Source organism: Rhinolophus sinicus, chromosome 5, assembly GCF_057876585.1.
Source record: "Rhinolophus sinicus isolate RSI-liver-muscle chromosome 5, RSI-T2T, whole genome shotgun sequence".
NCBI classification, from domain to species: domain Eukaryota; kingdom Metazoa; phylum Chordata; class Mammalia; order Chiroptera; family Rhinolophidae; genus Rhinolophus; species Rhinolophus sinicus.
This window is the reverse complement of record NC_142505.1, coordinates 9,768,510-9,786,560: the sequence shown is the minus strand read 5'-3', so window position 1 is coordinate 9,786,560 and position 18,051 is coordinate 9,768,510. Positions and strand designations below refer to the sequence as shown.

Sequence of the window (18,051 nt, the reverse complement as noted above, 5' to 3'; positions counted from 1 at the left end):
ACAAGCCCACTGGCATCCTGCAAAGCGCTTTTGCTCTCGTGCCTCGTCCGGAGCGATGTTGGACACCCATCGAGAGGAAAACACCTCCAAGATTCCTAGAGAGGCCGGCCTGGAGACTTGGGGAGCCGGAAGCCCATCCCGAGGCACTTCCTGTCCGGTCATTGTTCTCGCGCCGGCAGGCGCAGAGGTGCCGGCCTGCGGGCCTTCTGCTCCGAAGCCCGCGAGCTGCGGCCGGGCCTCTCTGCGGCGCACGGTGAGCGGGGCTGGCGGGGTTGGTTGCGAACGTCGGCGGCGCGGGAGGGGCCATCACAGGGTCGGGCGGGCGTGTCCTCCCTTGGGGGACACCAGCCCTGTCTGTCCGAGGGTGGCTCCGCGTCCCACCACCTCGGAAACCCGGCTGTTGCCTACCGGGGGCCTGGCCTCGGGGGAGGTTGGACACGAACCTCCCCACGCCAGGCTTATCCCGAGAACAGGACTGCGTGGGGCTTGGAGGCAGATGAGATGGGTTGTCACATTTGGAGACAGGGAAAGGCCATTGAAAGGGAAGTCTTTGCGAGGGGCCTCTGTGGTGTCTGGGGCTGGAGGCCGATTTGAGTTTGATCAGCAGTCTGATGACAGTACAGTAGCCAGTCTTGCGTATACACAGGTGAAACGAGGGTTCAGGGCCTTCCTACCCGGTGGAATTCAGCTAATCAAGGAAAGATTAATTCTCCAGAATTAAATTTGTTGCAGAAATGAAAGTATTGCATTACTCAAGAAATTCAGTGTACGATATACAATAACTTGTCAGTTAGCACTTCAGAAAAAGCATATGATGACTTCAGTAGCAGCAAAAAGGGAGTTAGTAAAATTTAGCACTTTTTTTCTAATAAAGCATCTAAAGGGGAATAGAAAATTTTCATTCTCTTCATAATCAACAAGAATGGTAAGATGATTTTATTACAAACTCTAAAAAACAACCCAAACCTGCTGGCTTAGCTATGACAAAGGGGTACTGTTAAAGTTGGTAACGGTGTGATTTGGTGCCGTCCTTTTAGAAAGCAGTTGGGCAATATGTGTCAACCGTAAAATTCTTCAGCCAATAATCCTTCTATTCTGTTTACACAGAAAAATTTTAACGTTTAGTATTGTTAAGAAAGTAACTGGAAACAAAACTTCTTTTACTAAAGCAATGGTTCATAAATAAAGGGTGGTTAAGTAAATTACAGGTATCATTTAGAGTACTGTGCCAGAATGAGGTGGCTCTGTGTATATGTATGAAACATCTCCCTAAGACTATCAAGACTACTGTGAAATATAGAAATTGAGTTCAAAAAATAAACAATGCAGGGTGCTGAGCAGTGTACATGTGTGATCTAATGTGTATTTTGGAAAAATCAGCAATATGTGTGAATGTGAAGGTGTACATGTATGGAAGTGCAGAGAAAAGACTGGTAAGTACATTGATAGCTATTTGTGTGTGTGTAGGACATAGTCTATGTATTTCTGTATTACTGATCCTTTATCAATGAGAACGACACTTAATCAGCACCATGGGTTATTGTGTAGCTAGTAAAAATGGTAAGTGTGAAGAATGGCAATATGAAACAATCCTTTTATCTTCAGAGTAATACTTGGCTTCACAAGACATTTGGAAGAAATGGAACACATAAAAATCAAACAAAAAGAACCTCAAAAGTACTTGTCATTACATCACCCAGAGATAACCACTCCTAACATGTTGATTTCTTCAGATTCTTTTGTTCATTCTATTGTTTAACCTTAACACTAAAATTTTCTTTTAAAAAAAAAAGATGATAATTGTGAAAATATGTATCTGCGTAGTTAAAAACAAAAAGTTTAAGTTGTCCTAATTGTCAGTGTGGTTGGAAGTTTTCCCTTAAAAGCTATCATATTCCACAATATACAGTGCTTATCTCTGTGGAGGTGATTTTTCTTAATCATTTTCTGTATTTTTCAAGTTTTTACAATAAAGACACTAATAATCAGGAAAAAGTCAATAGACATTATATAAAGCTGTTTGGAATGTAACTATAATGGGGACAAATTACGTGTTTACAGTCCAACCCCTTCCATCCAATGAGGGAGGAGTAGAGCAGACCCTGTGCTGCACTGGCCGCTACCTACGCTAGGTGCTGGGGAAAGTGGCCAAGGGACGCAGTGGCATCCAGGCAAACCCCTGCTCGGTGCTAACAATGTTTTCTGATTTCTCAGTAGACAGTACTCATCCTGGCCCTGGGGAGAAACTCAAGAAGAAACTTTTCAACTTAAAGATTAGATGGGGCTTGACCTCTGCTGGGCAGCCCCCAGCTGTAGGAGTTCCGCTGCTGAGCAGAGAAGATGACTGCAGATTTGAGAGAAGCCATGGCCTTGGCCCCTTGGGGTCCAGTGACAGTGAAAAAGGAGGAGGAAGAGGAAGAAAACTTCCTAGGTCAGGCATCCAGCCAGCAGGTGCACTGTGGGAACATCAAAGTCTGGGCTCCTGGAGAGGGTCCCCAGACAGGCCTTGATGTAGCAGAACAGGAGGAAAAGGTAAATAATGGTGTTGGAGGAAGGAGGAGGAGAGACCTGGAAATCTCAGGTGGTTTCAGAGGGGACATGGTCTCTCTGCTTGCACATCTGGAGTCTTGTTGGTTAGCGATGGCGCTGAGCTTTAGTCCTTTGGAATATGACAGAAGCATCCTCTTTGGATTAAAGTGACATTTAGTACTTTCTACAAACCAATGGTCCTCAAACTGCTACACAGAATTACCTGGGGAGCTTTGTGTAAAATCGTGGTGCCCATGCCATGCCCCATTCCAGTGAGTCATTATCTCGGGGTGGGACCCAGACTTCGGTAGTTTTCAAAACTCTTCAAGTGATTCCAGTTAGGGTGTGATAACTCTAACCTGTGCTTCTCAAACCTTAACATGCATGGGAGTTGGCGGGGGGGCCCTCTTAAAATACTGATTCTGTTTCAGAAGGTCTGGGGTGTGGTCTGAGATTCTGCGTTTCTCACAAGTCCCAGGTGATCTGCAGACCACACTTCGAGTGGTGAGCCGGTGCTTTGTACCGTGGTCCTTAATGTTTTCAAATGCTCCCCTTACCATCTCTAGCCAGGTGAGGTTCCCCACAGCCTTTTTGTAATATGATCTTTGACCTTCAGACCTCCGAAAATTTGACTCTGGAAAATGTCCCCCTGTGCTGTCTTATCCTGTCATGCACCCTCTGGCAAGTTAGGTTCGGATGCTAGAGTGGGCAGTGAGGTGAAATCAAAGCGATGGGTGAGAAGCTGGCCGGCTTGCTGCTGTGCCCGACTCATCTTGGGGATCAGGAAGACTGGCTTCCTTTTCCTTGTTTTACATTTTCATTTTTTAATGTTTGGGGATTTGGGTTTGTTGGTTTTGTGGCCTCCAGGAATAGGTACTTACGTTCTCATCTTCAAAAGCTGACCCCCCCCCCCCCACGACAGTCCCCTTCTAAGCCCACCTCTGCCTGCTTGTCTCTAGGGTCAGAACGTGTCCTGGGACATGGCGGTAGTCTTGAAAGCAACGCAGGATGTGCCTGCTGCTTCAGCCCTTGGCAGCTGCTCAACACCAGGGACTGTGGCCAAGACCGAGATACTGGAGACTCATGGGAACATGACCTCTCCAGGTAAGGTTCAACCCCCTGATTCAGAATTGGACCACCGGGATTTCTCGAAATCTTTTCAGAGAACAGTGTTCTGGTCTAGCTTGAGCAACAGAGAATACTGAGGTGTATACTGAATACTGAGGGAGAGCCAGATAGAGGAATGCTGAAAGATGCCTGTGCATTTTTCTGGGAAATGGCTTCCTTTGCACACAGTCTCAGAATGCCCAAGAAACACGGGTGAACTCCAAAGTCACCTTTTAATCACATTTATTGTTCAGCAGTTTTCATATGTATTCACACATGTAGCTACATGTCCTTGTCATGTACTTTGTGTTTATCACAGGTTGCTGAGCCTGCAAGAGAAGCTAGCTAAGGTAGGAAGGCTCAACTTTTGTGGTAATTTTTGTGAAAATGCTCTGGAGATGTTCCGTTTTCATAGGTCTTTGTGCAAAATCTAGCAGATTTTGAGCAGTTGTGTCAGCTGTGATGATGTTCAAAACTGGGTCTTCATGGAGGGTAGTAGTGGCTTGTCACCTGGTTCTCTCTAAACTGGGACTCAGGAAAGGGAAGTTTGTTCTCTGTGTCTGACCAGCAGTGGCAGAAGCTTGCCTTTAGAGTGTTGTGTACCTGGGTCAAGAACGTGGTAGCCATGAGTCCTGTGCAATGGCAGCAACCCCTGGAGCACTGCCAAGGCCTGTTTGGCACTCAGGTTACGAGTCTAATCTGTACCTAATCTGCGCCTGAATATTTTGTACCCGCTCTCCTCTCTAGCCAACTCCTCAGGCATTTACGGACCGAGTCACTTTCTTAAACCAGTGTTGTGGGGAAGTTTAGGGTCTCTACCTTTTCATTTTCTTGTCCGTTTTGTACTTATTCCTCAATCTCTGCGCAGCTTCTGTTCCCCACTTTCTGCTTTCTGTTCCCGGTCTCTGGTGCATTCCCGTGTATCACTTCTTTTCTGTTTCCTTGCTTATTAGTCATTCATAGTCTTAAGTACAACGACTGGCCCCATCTACCAGGAATGGCCTGTTTCCCTTCTCTGCCTCTTCCCTCAAGACTCTGTTCCCAGCCAAGACTTACCTTTGTGTGCGGCCAGCCTTGTCCACAGTCGGTGATAGTGGGAACACCGGCTCTAAGAATGAAGAGAGACCTGAGTGTAGTTGCTGCCCTGCTGCTGATAGTTCTGTGACCTTGAGGAAACCCGTTCTGTCTCTGGATGTCCGTTTCCTGTTTTGTAAACTGGGGTGCATTCATTCAATAAAAGCAGAATTTGTGGGGGGCCGGCTTCCTGTATGCTAGGCAGCTTGATCAGTGCTGGGGATACTTAATAAGACAGACTTGCCCTTTTTTAGCTTCCACACCAGTAAAGGAGAACAGTTGCGTTTTGATGATGAAATCATATCCATGAAAGTACTTTGGAAATTTTGATGAGTTACTGGGAGTTTAAAGTCTGAGACCGTTTATCTGCAGTTTCCTATATATTAATTAATGTTGAATTTATTAAAGTTTATACATTTAGAACCAAGTTTTTAAGCCTTTAAGCATAACTTATTTTTATTTCATTTATACATCTAGAAATAGTTATATCCAAGTGAGAGCACTTGTACTTTTTCTTTAATTCATGTTTAGGTAAGCTTCAAGATTTATAGATTAAATTTTTAAAAAATTTTTAAACAGTTAATTCCACCTATGTGCCAATTTCCTTAAATAAAAAATATACAAATACATTAAATTGCAAGTTTAACATATCTCTAATTCTTTAAAACATTTCCAACACCTAAGTAGGCAGACTTACAAATCTTATATATAAAATCTTGATAAACACAACTCTTGTAAATCTAATGAGTTGGACTTACCAATTTACTGAATCAAATTACCCTTCATATCTCAGAATACAGTTACCAGGTAAGGTGGCAGACGTATATAGCATTTTAGATCTCTTTTAAATGAAAGAAGGTTTCTTTTGATTTTTCTTTTGAAATCAAAAGTATTGATTTCAGAACTTACTACTGTGTCTGTGCTGTAGTTTATCACAATGAGTTTTTACTTATTTCTGAACTTTCCTAAAGTTACAGTTATACTATAAGATCCAAAAAAGGAAAAAATACCATCTCAAAGAAGCCAAGGTGAACAGGTCCCAAGTAATTGGCTGATTAATCGCTCAAGTAGGTTTGAGTTTGTGGACACAGAATTGGCCTTGATTCCCTTGGGCACTTGCCAACACCCTAACTCTTACTTTATTCCAGTAATGAAACTGTTAAATAACCTTTCTTTTTTTTATATTGGGGAATAGTGTGTTTCTCCAGGGCCCATCAACTCCAAGTCTTTGTCCTTCAGTCTAGTTGTGGAGGGCGCAGCTCAGCTCCAAGTCCAGTTGCCGTTTTCAATCTTTAGTTGCAGGAGGCACAGCCCACCATCCCATGTGGGAATTGAACTGGCAACCCTGTTGTTCAGAGCTCATGTTCTAACCAACTGAGCCATCCGGCCCTCCCTAAATAACCTCTTATATTAAGACCCTTTACATTACGATTGTACCCGGTTCTGTAATAATTTTAACATAAACAGAAGGAATTGTTTCTGTGATGGGACCTAATTGATTCAGTAATACCCATGGTCTTCATCTCTCATGTCTTTCTGATATTCTCATCCTCACAGTAAGGAAGGTGGGAGTGAGGTCGGGAGGGAGTGGGGCTATGAACTAAAGTATTCCTGGGCTTTTTCTGTTGGAGAGATGCTTGGTGGGGGTGGGGGCCCCCAGTGTTAGTGGTGGGGAGCTAAAGGATAAGAAGAAGGAGGTGGAAAAAAAGAGAAGGAGACATTAGAAGGGAGAAGAGTAAGGTGAGATGTAGGTGATGAAGAATAGCAGAGAACATAAATGAGAAGAATGTAATGAAGAAAAGCCGAAGAGACATGAAACTACAAAGAAAAAAATCAGAATATTTCACTCGTTAAAAAAAAAAAAAAAAAATTTAAATAATCACTAGGAGAGGCAAGTGATAGAGAAGTAGAGTAGGGGAAAGAAGTACAAGGAAAAAGTACGTAGGACGAAAAGAAGATATGAGAGCAGTTAAATTACAGGGAGAAAAATGGAGTAAATTTAAAAAACAAAACAAAACAAAAACAAGACATCAGAACAATAGGAGTAGAAATAACCAGAAAAAGATTAACATTTCACTTTTTTTTTTACTGTCACATTCAGGTTCTACTACATCCAGTACTCAGGCATTTCCTTTCTCCAACATTGCCTTTTTTATCTGAATGATTGTGATGGAATTTCATGTTACTGTGGTCTTAGCCAGGCAACCAAACTGGGCTGTTTCCCTGCCCCCCATATTGGGTAGCACCCCGACATCCCTGTCCCACCCACTCACCTCCTTGGTTCACCCTGGCCTGAGCCAGGAGGATGTTTTGTGGATGCTGGGTTCCCCCTACCCCCACCCCACTGGCAGTTGCTGCTGAGGCCATGATCGGGCTGACAGCTTTACTGCTCATGTCTGAGCTGAGACCCCTGGGGGAAGACCCCCTCTCCTGCAGGCCTGCCTCCCACCCCTGCTGACCCTCATTCCACTTTCTATTTGAGTAGGTTTCCTGAGCTTGGTTTAATTCACACTTAGTAAGGGTTCCCTCTGCCAACACTGGTAGAGAGCAACACTGGCCACATGGGCGCACATGCCAGTGTCAAGGGTGGTGGGGGTGGATAGGAACTGTGATGTCACTGACTGCAGGACCCCTTTCTGACACTATTTGGGTTCTGAGGCAATGTAGTGCAGCTACAGTTTCAAAACTTCAAGAAGTTTCAAAACTTTCTGACTAGTCAGTTTCAAAACTTCGGGAAGTTTTGGTGTGCTCATATTGTTTGGCATTATGGAGCAGGCTACGCCGTGTCTCACCCTTAACTCAAAAAGGTCAGCGTTTCCTCGACACAAGAGGTAAGGTGTTGACTGTTCACATTCTTCTTTAGTCCCCTCTAGTGTTGCCATCTATCACCATAGCCACTTCCATCCCCTGAGGTTCAATTCCTGGCTCCTGGCTCCTGGCTCTGTGACCCAAAGCCCACTGGCCAGGCTGAAAGTCACTGCAGACACTCACAGAGCCACTTACTGTGCTCCATGGCTGCTCTCAGCAGTTGACAGAGAAACTCAGTTAATCATCTCATGTATCATGAAGTAGATACTATTATTGTCCCTGTTTTAGAGATAAGGAAACTGAGGCACAGAGAAGTTAAGTTACTAGTCCAAACTCATGCAGCTGGTAAGTACAGAGCAGGTATTTGAAACCAGGCAGACTGGCTCCAGAATTCATGTTCTTAACCTCTCTGCTCCACAGCCTCCGGATGTTTTGGATGCTTTTGGCCACTGTGGTCCTTTCTGTCCATGCGTAGCCTCTCTTTGCTAGCCAGCATCCTCATGCACAAAAGCCTGAGTTGCCTAGATTTTTGTTTACAGGTAGGGAATCTCCCTAATTAACTGGTGGGTTGTAAGTTAATCCACCCTAAGTGCCTATGGTAAGCGGCAAGCCTGGGGAGAGACTGGTGTCCTCCATAACCAGTCTTAATTGCAAGATCAGTCATCACACAGTCAGGAGGAGACTTGTCTGGAGACAGCTTTCCTGGCACGAGCAGGTGGATTAAGTGTCTAATGAAGTTAAGTGGAACAGAAGTTCTAGAAAGACCATGAGTCAGTGGCTCCTGCTCTAGGCGTGGGAGAGCTCACAGACAGGTAGAAGGACCCACAGAAGAGAGGTGACCTGGGAGGGGATTCTTTCTTCTGATGGAGCCATTTTACAGACGCTGAAGTCACATACTCCCTGACTTTTATAACTTCGTGATCCTATTCGTTTTCTAGGTCAGAAGACGCTAACAGTGTATTTTCTGTTTGTTGTCTCAGTTGCTGAAACCAAGAACCCACAGTTGTTGGTTCCCAAAACTGAGATATGTGATGGAGCAGAAGAACCCTTCCTGATACTCAGCAGAATCCAGAAAGCGGACCCTCGAGGATCTGAGTTAGGAGAAGCCTGTGAAAAGAGCACCCTGTTAAAGAGGCAGAGAATTAAGAGGGAAAAGAAAGACTTCAGACAAGTGACAGTGAAGGATTGTCATGTACCTGAAAGTTTCAAAGAAGAGGACGACCAGAAGTATCAGACATTTGGGGAAAGAGACAGCCTTAGTTCTGGCTCTGTTAAAAATCAGAGAAGCCAGCCTGGGCAGAAGCCTTTTACATGCAGTGTGTGTGGGAAAGGTTTTAGTCAGAGTGCTAACCTCGTAGTGCATCAGCGGATCCACACTGGGGAGAAACCCTTTGAATGTCGTGAGTGTGGGAAGGCTTTCATTCAGAGCGCAAACCTCGTAGTGCATCAGCGGATCCACACTGGCCAGAAACCCTATGTTTGTTCAAAATGTGGGAAAGCCTTCACTCAGAGTTCAAATCTGACTGTCCATCAAAAAATCCACTCCTTAGAGAAAACCTTTAAGTGCAGTGAATGTGAGAAAGCCTTCAGTTATAGCTCACAGCTTGCCCGGCACCAGAAAGTACACATTACAGAGAAATGCTATGAATGTAACGAGTGTGGGAAGACATTTACCCGGAGCTCAAACCTCATTGTACACCAGAGGATCCACACCGGGGAGAAGCCCTTTGCCTGTAACGACTGTGGCAAAGCCTTCACCCAGAGCGCAAACCTTATTGTGCATCAGCGAAGCCATACTGGTGAGAAGCCATATGAGTGTAAAGAGTGTGGGAAGGCCTTCAGCTGTTTTTCACACCTCATCGTGCACCAGAGAATTCACACTGCGGAGAAACCTTATGACTGCAGCGAGTGTGGAAAAGCCTTCAGCCAGCTCTCTTGCCTTATTGTGCACCAGAGGATTCACAGCGGGGATCTTCCTTACGTGTGTAATGAGTGTGGGAAGGCCTTCACCTGCAGCTCGTACCTGCTCATTCATCAGCGAATCCATAATGGGGAGAAACCTTACACATGCAGTGAGTGTGGCAAGGCCTTCAGGCAGAGGTCGAGCCTCACTGTGCACCAGAGAACCCACACTGGGGAGAAGCCCTACGAGTGTGAGAGGTGTGGTGCTGCTTTCATTTCTAACTCACACCTCATGCGCCACCACCGGACCCACCTTGTGGAGTAACAAGCCGAGGAAGAGGAAGGCCTCCAGGCATTGGTCATGCCTACTGCACCTCTAACGTACACCTCTTTGCTTCCTCCTTTGTAAAAGTGAGGCCTGCTATGTCCTTAAAATGAACAGTTTTCAGGAGTGCAGCCCAAAACAAGCGTTTCAGAGGCTAATTTAAAGAAAATGAAAACTAAGCACCTAAAGGCAAGGGCTTTGTTTTTAACTGTACCCTAAGTGGTCACATTGTCTGAAATAGAATGTGGCTTTCTTAGAAATGGGTCATACAAAGCTAAGTGATAAAGGTCCCATTTGGGGAAAGGTATTTTTAAATTTTTCCCCCTTTTTCTGCCTCCCCCTCCACTCCGGTTCGAGCCGTAGTTTCTTAGCCTGGTTGTGTATGACACAGCTCCCTGACCCATGCTGGTATTATGAGCCTTGCGCTCCCCTGCCTGAGGCAGTTGGTTGCTGGTCGGCTGCTCACAGAAGCTCATGGCTGGCTGTTGGCCGCTCACTCTAGCTGCCGGCCACTCACTCTGGCCACCGTAGCCCATGGCAGCCCAGCTTCAGGGAGAACTGTTGTTCACAATCTTAGCTGTAGAGGGCGCAGCTCCCTGGCTCATGTGGGAATCGAACCGGCGACCTCGGCGTCAGGAGCGCGGTGCTCCAACCACCTGAGCCACCAGGCTGGTCTCTAAATTTTGTTTTTCAAAACTGGTAATTCCTTGAGCAGCAGGCAGGTTACCGGTATAGGTCTGCCTAATGAAATTTGGGAGATTTGAACCTTGTGTCCTAGTATTTTGGGTTAAGCAGTGACCAGTAAAGGAAACCACTGAGGTAGCAATTCCCCAACTCACCTATGAACATTTATAAGCTTTCCATTACATAGGTCATTTAAAAAGTATTTTGGTAAACCTGATAACCATTTACTGCTCCTAAAATGGACAGAAGCAGGAAACAGCTGTCTCCCTCACTGTCTATACCTCATAAACCTTGGTGTGGTAAAGCCTTGGGGTCCTCAGACGAGCCTCGTGACCATTCCCCAGTCTACATGACCAAGCACTTGAGGACTGATGGAGACCACACACTGGGGCCGCCAAGTGCTGCTGGGCTGTGTTCGTTTGCTAAGATCAACAACTCTCCAAGTACCATGAGCCCCAGTTCCTACTGCATTCCGTTGAGTGAGATGCCCCTAACCTCCCCCTTCTCAGACAGTGGAGTCAAAAAATACAGCCTGCCTAGAGGTGTGCCCATGTTTTCTTGGCTCATTCTGCCTAGGCCCAGCCAGCGGGCTCAGTGTGTCAGTCTCACTTTCTGGATGGTCTTTAGAAGACAGAATGGAGCCCTTCTCATTCTGCGACGACCAAAGAGGGAAAGGAAGGGACAGGGAGGAGGCAGAGTGAGATTCCTAAGGTCTTAATTTGTTTTTTTGAGAAATTCAAAGGTATTGGAATATGAATACTTTTAGAAGGATGAAGAAACTGGCTAAGGTAAGATACCTTTGTTACCATTGAGCCTTTAGTCCTGGAAAATTATTTATAAAACTATGCAATAGGTAGAGTTATGTAATAATATTGCCTTGTATTTATATAGAACTTTATTCTTTGTGTACCTATGTGTGTGAAATCATGACACCCAGTACTTAGCTCATGCTTTCATGTAGCTCCTGACCTGAATCTTTATAACATTGAAAGAGGTGTTTGCCGCATTTACCTGAGAGTGGTCATTTAAAGCAAGGCTGTGTAACAAATGACAGCACCTGTATTGAAATCCACGAACCTAAATCCAGATTCTCTTTGTTCTGCCATGCTGCTTGTCTAACCACCTGTAATCCCCACCCAGATCTGTGGAGAGCCTGAGATGGGGTATGTACTCTCATTTTCAGATACGGAAGCTGAGGTGACAGATTTTGGGGTGTGCCTTAGGCAGTGTGACCAGCAAGCAGCAAATCTGAGAATGGAATTTAAGTCTGATTTCGGGGTCTGTCCACCACCATCCCCTCAGCACGCAAGAGCATTTATCATAAATGCCGTACCTGATGATACGCAGTGTGGTACAGCTCTCATGCAGAAGTCCCATGCGTTTATGCTCTCATTTCTACAAGACTAAATATTAATCAACAGTGTTTTGTAGTTTACAGAGCACTTTCACATGCCGAAAGCATACACAAGAAAGCTTATTAATTTCCTCTTTTTTCCCTTGAACTATTGTCTTTCATCAAAGCATGTGCAACTTCTTTTCCCAGTTTCACTCTAAATCATAAGGACACAAACACAAGAAATCAGTGGGATTCAAAAGTAAGAATCAAAAATGCTCATGCCCTCACTGACCCTAACAATGCCTGTTCCTGTCCCCCTGTCTGCGGGTGGAGAGACCCAAAGATAACACCACATGTCTCTGCTGAGAGTAGGAACAAGTTAGGGGTTTTCCCTGCATGATCAGGAAGCTGAAAAGGAGGGAGAGCAGGTCTGAAGATTTGGGGTAAATCTGTGACCTTGACCATGAGGCCAACCGTGTGTGTTCCTGAAAGTTACCAGCTGAGACTTAGGAGCATTAAGACAGTTAAACTGTTTTAGCTTCACATTGTATGTTCATTCTCAGTGTTGAATGTTCAATCATGGGTGATTGTGATTTGCTGGGTAAAGACTTCCATTCGTAGGTCGTTCAGAAAAGCCACCCAGGTGACTGTGATATAAAGCTAGTTTGAGAATCAGTGCCCCAACCTTGCAGTACAGCAGTGGTTTTCAACCTTGGCTGCAGGTCAGAATCGCCTAGGGCTCTTTAAAAGTTTTTTCGTATTCCCCAGGCCTCAGTATTTTTAAAACTCTGGAGGGGATCCAATGTGCAACCAAGGTAATAAGCCCCTGCAGTGACATAAAGCCTGCAGGGCAAGAATATGTGTGATCAGAGAGGTGGGGGGTATAAGGGTCTACGTGTATGTGCAGTGTTCTCTGTGGTTCCAGCAAAACAGGACGCTAACTACAGGGGCTTCCCTGGGGGTCCTGTGCCTCTGCCAACCCTTGGCTGTTAAGACTCTGTGACCTAACTTATTTGTATTTTAAGTGATTGTATCAACTATTTATGTGAGCAAACCGTTTTACATAGCATGCATTTGTGTTCCTCATTCAACGAAGTGACTTTACATTTCTGCTTGTGTTTCATCTCCAGATCTGGGATTCCACAAACCTGTACCCAGGGTCAGGACAAATCATGTGAGCCTAGTGGATTATCAGATCACATTCTTCCCCAACTAACTTTCCCTCCCAATTCCATTCCAGCCCTCAAAATGAATAACCACGCATCGTTTTCTGTACAGTTTCTGACAACAAGTGACTGCCCCTTGTTCAGAGTTGGCTTCGGTTCTCCTTTTCCTTGGGGTGACCTCTCCTTTGGCGGGTCTTGCTAGAAGTGGATGGGAGCTTTGAAGCCCTGTTTTCGTAAGTTACCAAGAGCTGTCAGTCAGGCCACGCCTAGTGGTCGTCATTTACATGATTTATTAAGCTCTTCATAGTCTCTTTCCAAACTCCTCTCTTCCTACGCACCTTTTACTGTAGCCTCGAGGCACGTGCTTGCTCTTCTGTGTGCCTTCGCTTACACAGTCTTAGGGGCCTGGAATCACTCCCTGCCACTCCCCACCCAGCCCCCGCCTCCTTAGCTTAACCTTCGGTTTCTTGTGAGATTTGGTTCAATCCCCATCCCTGGGAAACTCTAACTGCCCGATGGCCGAGGGCGTGTTTAGAAGTATATTTAGAAATATAGATGAGCACGACATATGTATCCAGAGTTTTATGCTTTAAAGTGAAAAACAATCTGGATTCAAAATTGTGTATATAGTACAGTTCTCATGTTGTTGTTACATATGCTATATACTATTAAAAAGTATATAGATAAATTACCTGAAGGAAATATAAGAAAATGTTATAAGTGGTTAAGTGACTTGGTCACTAGATGGTAAAATGCAGAGTTTAGGCTCAAATCCAGGTCCCATGGATAATAGAACTATGGGTGGTTAAAGCGGTTTTTTTTTTCTTTTTAATAATTACCATATTTCCTATAAGGAGCAAGAATTTTATAATCAGGAAAAAATAAATTATTATATTTACATACTTAGTTTTTCTTATATTAACTATACACAGTATCTCAGTTCTTCCTTTTGTAAGATGTGGGATGCACCCTGCCCTTTCTCCTTCCTTTTTCTACATCTCTGCCTCCGACAATGTCAAGTCTGGTCATTATTGAATTCTGTTCTGTAATCATAGTTGGTCTTTTATGCTTTGTTTATTGATTGGTTCTACAAGTTGAAAATAAATAGCGTCAATGTTGTTGTGACCGTGTAAATGTTCACAGCAGATCTGAGTAGCTGACTGATTGTATTTCCTTTTTGGAACAGCATTTTGTTCTTACTGGAGGTTCTCGTTGCCTTTCTTCCCCCTTGTCCTGGTTGCTTATTTCACATCCTCAGTTATTCTCAAGTTCCCCATCCAATTACTCTTGAGCTCCTTTTTCCTCTGTATCTCCCTTCCTGAGACCTCCAGCCGCCGGCTCTAGTCTGTCCTTGGTGGTCTTTCTGCCTACTGTTCTGTTCTCACACTGCGCTGTGTTGTGTCCTGAATTCCACATCTTCCTCTTTCTTCATTTATTCCTTCATTTTGCTACAGCACATGTTCAAGTCACTTGGCAAGAAAGAGTATGTGGAAAGCTAAGATGTTGAGTGCTTACGTATCAAAAACTCTCTGCCCTCACACTGGATTGGGAGTTTGACTGGCTCTGGAATTCTAGACTGAAACATTTCCCCAGCAGTTTGGGGTGTCTGATTCTAGTCGGATTCTTATTTTTATGACAATCAATAAATAGTATGTACATTACTGTGATCTGTTTCCCCACCCCCATGGCCAGAAGATTTTAACGTCTCCTCTTTATCCCTGGCACACTCAATTCCTTTGTGTACTCAGTGGAATTTCTCAATTTAGTGACTCAGGTACTTGTACTCGTGGAAATTTTCTTGTGTTATTTATGTGACAGTTTCCCCTTTCGATATGTTTTTTTTCTGTTCTCTTTCTGGAATTCCTGTCAATCAAATGTTGGAACTTCTGGATTGATCCTCAGCTACTTTCTCTGTTATTTCCATTTCCTTGTGTCATTTTCTGGGAGAGTATTTTGATTACTTTTCAACATTTCTAGTGATTTTTTTTTTGGTGGGGGCAGGGTGGTAATTAGTTTAATTTCTAAGAATCTTGTTTCCTGTTCCTTTTTTGTAGAATACTATTCTCATTTTAGAGAAACCTCTCAAATCTAAGTATCTAATTAAAAGAGTTGTCTTAAAAGTCTCTTCTGTCACCTAAATTATATCACCCCCTCCCCATGCCGCTGCCCCTGAGTTCTTTTTCCTCTTTGTTGACTTTCACTGGAGACTTTTCTCAGATGTGTTGTGATTCTTACAGACTTAGATCTGTGTGTATGTATTGAAAGCCCAAATGAGACCTCTGTATGGGAGTGGGATTTGCCTAGTAAAAGGCTTCCATCTAAAATGATTCGTAGAGAGCAAGCTATTTCTCTGGAAACCTCTAAATGCCGAAACTCAGAGACCTTTGGTCTGGTGCTCTGATACTTTTTTAGCAAAAAATTCTCTGATGTTTTTGTCTGGGGATTGGATGCTGTAAATGCTTCTCTAGGAGTGGGAGAGAAGGGAGTCATTGGTTAGTACAGACTTCCCTTAGTGCCCTTAGTTTGAGGCCCACCTCTCCCTCTTACCCTTCATTGTACCTGGGTTTCCCAGTGCCAAGTTGCTCTGAGGGTTGGCAGGGTAGCCCAGCCACCTCTTTCCATTGTATTGCCCTCAGCAAGTGTTCCAAGCTGTTATTCCCTCTATCCAACTTTCTCAGTTATCACCTCATCCCTTTTCCATCTTCTAGGAATTTTTTCCCCTTATCCTATCATTATTTATATATTTTAAACCATATTAACCCATTATCATGTTAGGGAAAGCTCAACCATTTTAAAAAGAATCTTGATATGCTTTGGTACAGTAATACCACTTTAGAAAGCTATCTTAAAGATGAGTATTTTGACAATGATTAACGAATTTATCAATGTTATTTTACATTGGAAATAACCGAAATGACTAACAATAGGGGAATGGTTGCATTACAATATGATGGAATATTATGTAACCACTAAAAATCATATTTTAAAGATTATTTAGTGAGATGATAAATGTTCAAAATATTAAACGAAATATGCAAAACTACAAAATTAAATGGTATGTACAGAGAGCCCAGTTTTCTTAAATGTACATGCACAGAAAAGCCTGGAAGGAAATAATAAGTACATCTGGTATTAGCAGTGGTTAAAGTTTTCTGCATTGTCTACATTTTCTACTATGAGCCTGAATCTCTTATGGTCAGGAGGGGGAAAGTTAATAAAAGAGAAAGATTGTGGCTTGTGCAAAGTGGTGAGACATTCTTGTGGAGTGTGGAATGGGTGGGGGGAGCAGTAGAATAAGGGACCAGAGAAAAAGTGTGCAGTTTCCAAGGACCTAACGCCAGGCGAAGGAGTTCAGTGCAGAATATATGTAACCCCAGTGTTGGTGCCACACAGTTGTGGCTGGAGCGTGGAGACTAGGCTGGTGAGGGGAGAAAGAAATCCTGGAGACCGCACAGACAGCTTTTGTCAGAGTCCAAGAGAGACCGTGGAATTCTCTTCCCGTCAGTCAGTGACAGGGAGGCAGAGAAGGGACAGATAGAATGAGCAGGCCTTGGGGGCAAGTGACAAAATTCCAAAGCCAGAAATCCAAGCCTCCACACCCTGGGGAGACGTGGCCCAGGCCTGAGAGGCCCTGGTTTCCTTGGGCCTCTCCGAGACCAGCCTGTGTTCTCAGTGACTCACATCTGTGGTGTTGGGAAGAGGGGGGAGGCAACCCAAGCCCTAGCTGGCCAATTGGAAGGTTGTAACCGCCCCATTAGTTGAGCGGGTCCTGTGTGCCGGGCACCGCGCTAAATGCCAAATGTTCTTTATCTTATTTAACCCTCACCTCAGGAGGGACGTTCTCATCCCATTTTCAAAGCCAGTAAAAACAGGATTAGAATAACTCAGGCCAAAGCCTGTGTCCCTTCTCCCAAGCTTGTCCCTCAGTGTGCCTCTGGGTACCCCGCTCATCTAACAGTTTGGGTACAAAAATAAACTGAAGAGTAAGTCTCCCTCCAAGGCCAGAGCACCCCGGTAGGAGGACCCCAGCGAGAACCATGGTAAAATTATTGCTAGCCCTTCCAGAGATAGCCCACACATTTATAATCTTATGTATCCCCCCCCCAACCACCCCCCATTGGAACTTAGGACACACACTGTCTACTTGCTTTTTCACTTGTGTCTTGGAGATGGTTCTATTTTAGCCTATGAGATCTACCTCATTTTTTTTTATGTTCCCTGCTGTGTGATCGTGCATTATGTGGGATGTACCGTGATTCATGTAGTGAGTGCCCTGTTGCTGGGCGCGTAGGTGCTTTTCTATCTTTTGCTACTACAAACAAGGCCATGCTGAATATCCCGGCACACTCTCCTCGGGATATGTGCAACTTTGCAGGATAAATTGATAAATCCAAGGGTAAGTGCATTAGATATTCTGATAGAAATTGCAAATGTGGTTCCCAGTGTGTGTATGAAAATAACAATTTCCCTGAATCCTCTATAAAACTAGTTTTCTGATCTGATAAATGAAAAATGCTCTCATGTTTCACATTCAGTTATGAGTGAAATTGGCTATTGTATCTCGTGTTTAAAAGCCATGTGTATTTCTTTTGTGTGTGTGTGTGTGTGTGTGTGTGTGAATTGCTTGTTCATGTTTAGCAGTTTTTCTGTTGGGTTGATCCTTTTAAGAATTGATTTGTACAAACCGTAGTAAAGAAAATACTCTTATCTGCCATATGTGTTGCAAATATTTTTCCCGATTTACAATTTGTCCTTTTTACTTTTGCTGTTCCGAAATTTACGATTTAATGTCTCAAAAGTTTCCCCTCTTCAAGACTATGCGTGCTGCCATGATTTCGTCTAGTCCTTTGAGATAGGTCCATTTGAAATTCATTTTGGAGTAAAGACCGAGTTGGGTCTTGGCTGCGCCTCCCGCCCCTTTTCCTCCGGGTCCAGCAGGAGGAACTGAATGGGAGGACCACCAAGATGAAGATAACCTCCCGGCTTCCTAGACCTGCCCAGCATGACCCTGCAGCCGGTTTCTTCACCTGGACAGGCTCACTGAGCCGCGCACAGGCTCCGAAGGTGGTGGTGCTTCCTCCTCGGGTTGGTGAGCTAGGGGGCCAAGTTGGGTTAGGGCC

General features: G+C 44.3%; 1 protein-coding gene across 2 annotated transcripts; it reads left to right on the top strand.

Annotated features, from left to right (window-relative positions):
- Positions 1-99: 99 nt before the first annotated feature.
- ZNF35 (zinc finger protein 35) lies at positions 100-17,645 on the top strand. 2 transcript variants are annotated; one of them, XM_074312521.2, is made up of 4 exons: positions 100-253; positions 2,218-2,532; positions 3,489-3,633; positions 8,499-17,645. In XM_074312521.2, exons 2-4 carry the CDS (start codon positions 2,341-2,343, stop codon positions 9,743-9,745), a joined length of 1,584 nt encoding a protein of 527 aa, XP_074168622.2. In that variant the 5' UTR covers positions 100-253; positions 2,218-2,340; the 3' UTR covers positions 9,746-17,645. The 2 variants fall into 2 exon arrangements, with proteins under 2 accessions (XP_074168622.2, XP_074168623.2); XM_074312522.2 differs by having other exon boundaries at positions 131-253; positions 2,215-2,532.
- Positions 17,646-18,051: the final 406 nt, after the last annotated feature.

What these genes read in the sequence shown, in the direction of transcription:
- ZNF35 (XM_074312521.2), top strand. Translation starts at nt 2,341, where the DNA reads ATGACTGCAGATTTGAGAGAAGCCATGGCCTTGGCCCCTTGGGGTCCA. An exon ending in TAGCAGAACAGGAGGAAAAG is followed by an intron (nt 2,533 to 3,488) that starts GTAAATAATGGT and finishes GCTTGTCTCTAG; the next exon opens with GGTCAGAACGTGTCCTGGGA. An exon ending in TGGGAACATGACCTCTCCAG is followed by an intron (nt 3,634 to 8,498) that starts GTAAGGTTCAAC and finishes TTGTTGTCTCAG; the next exon opens with TTGCTGAAACCAAGAACCCA.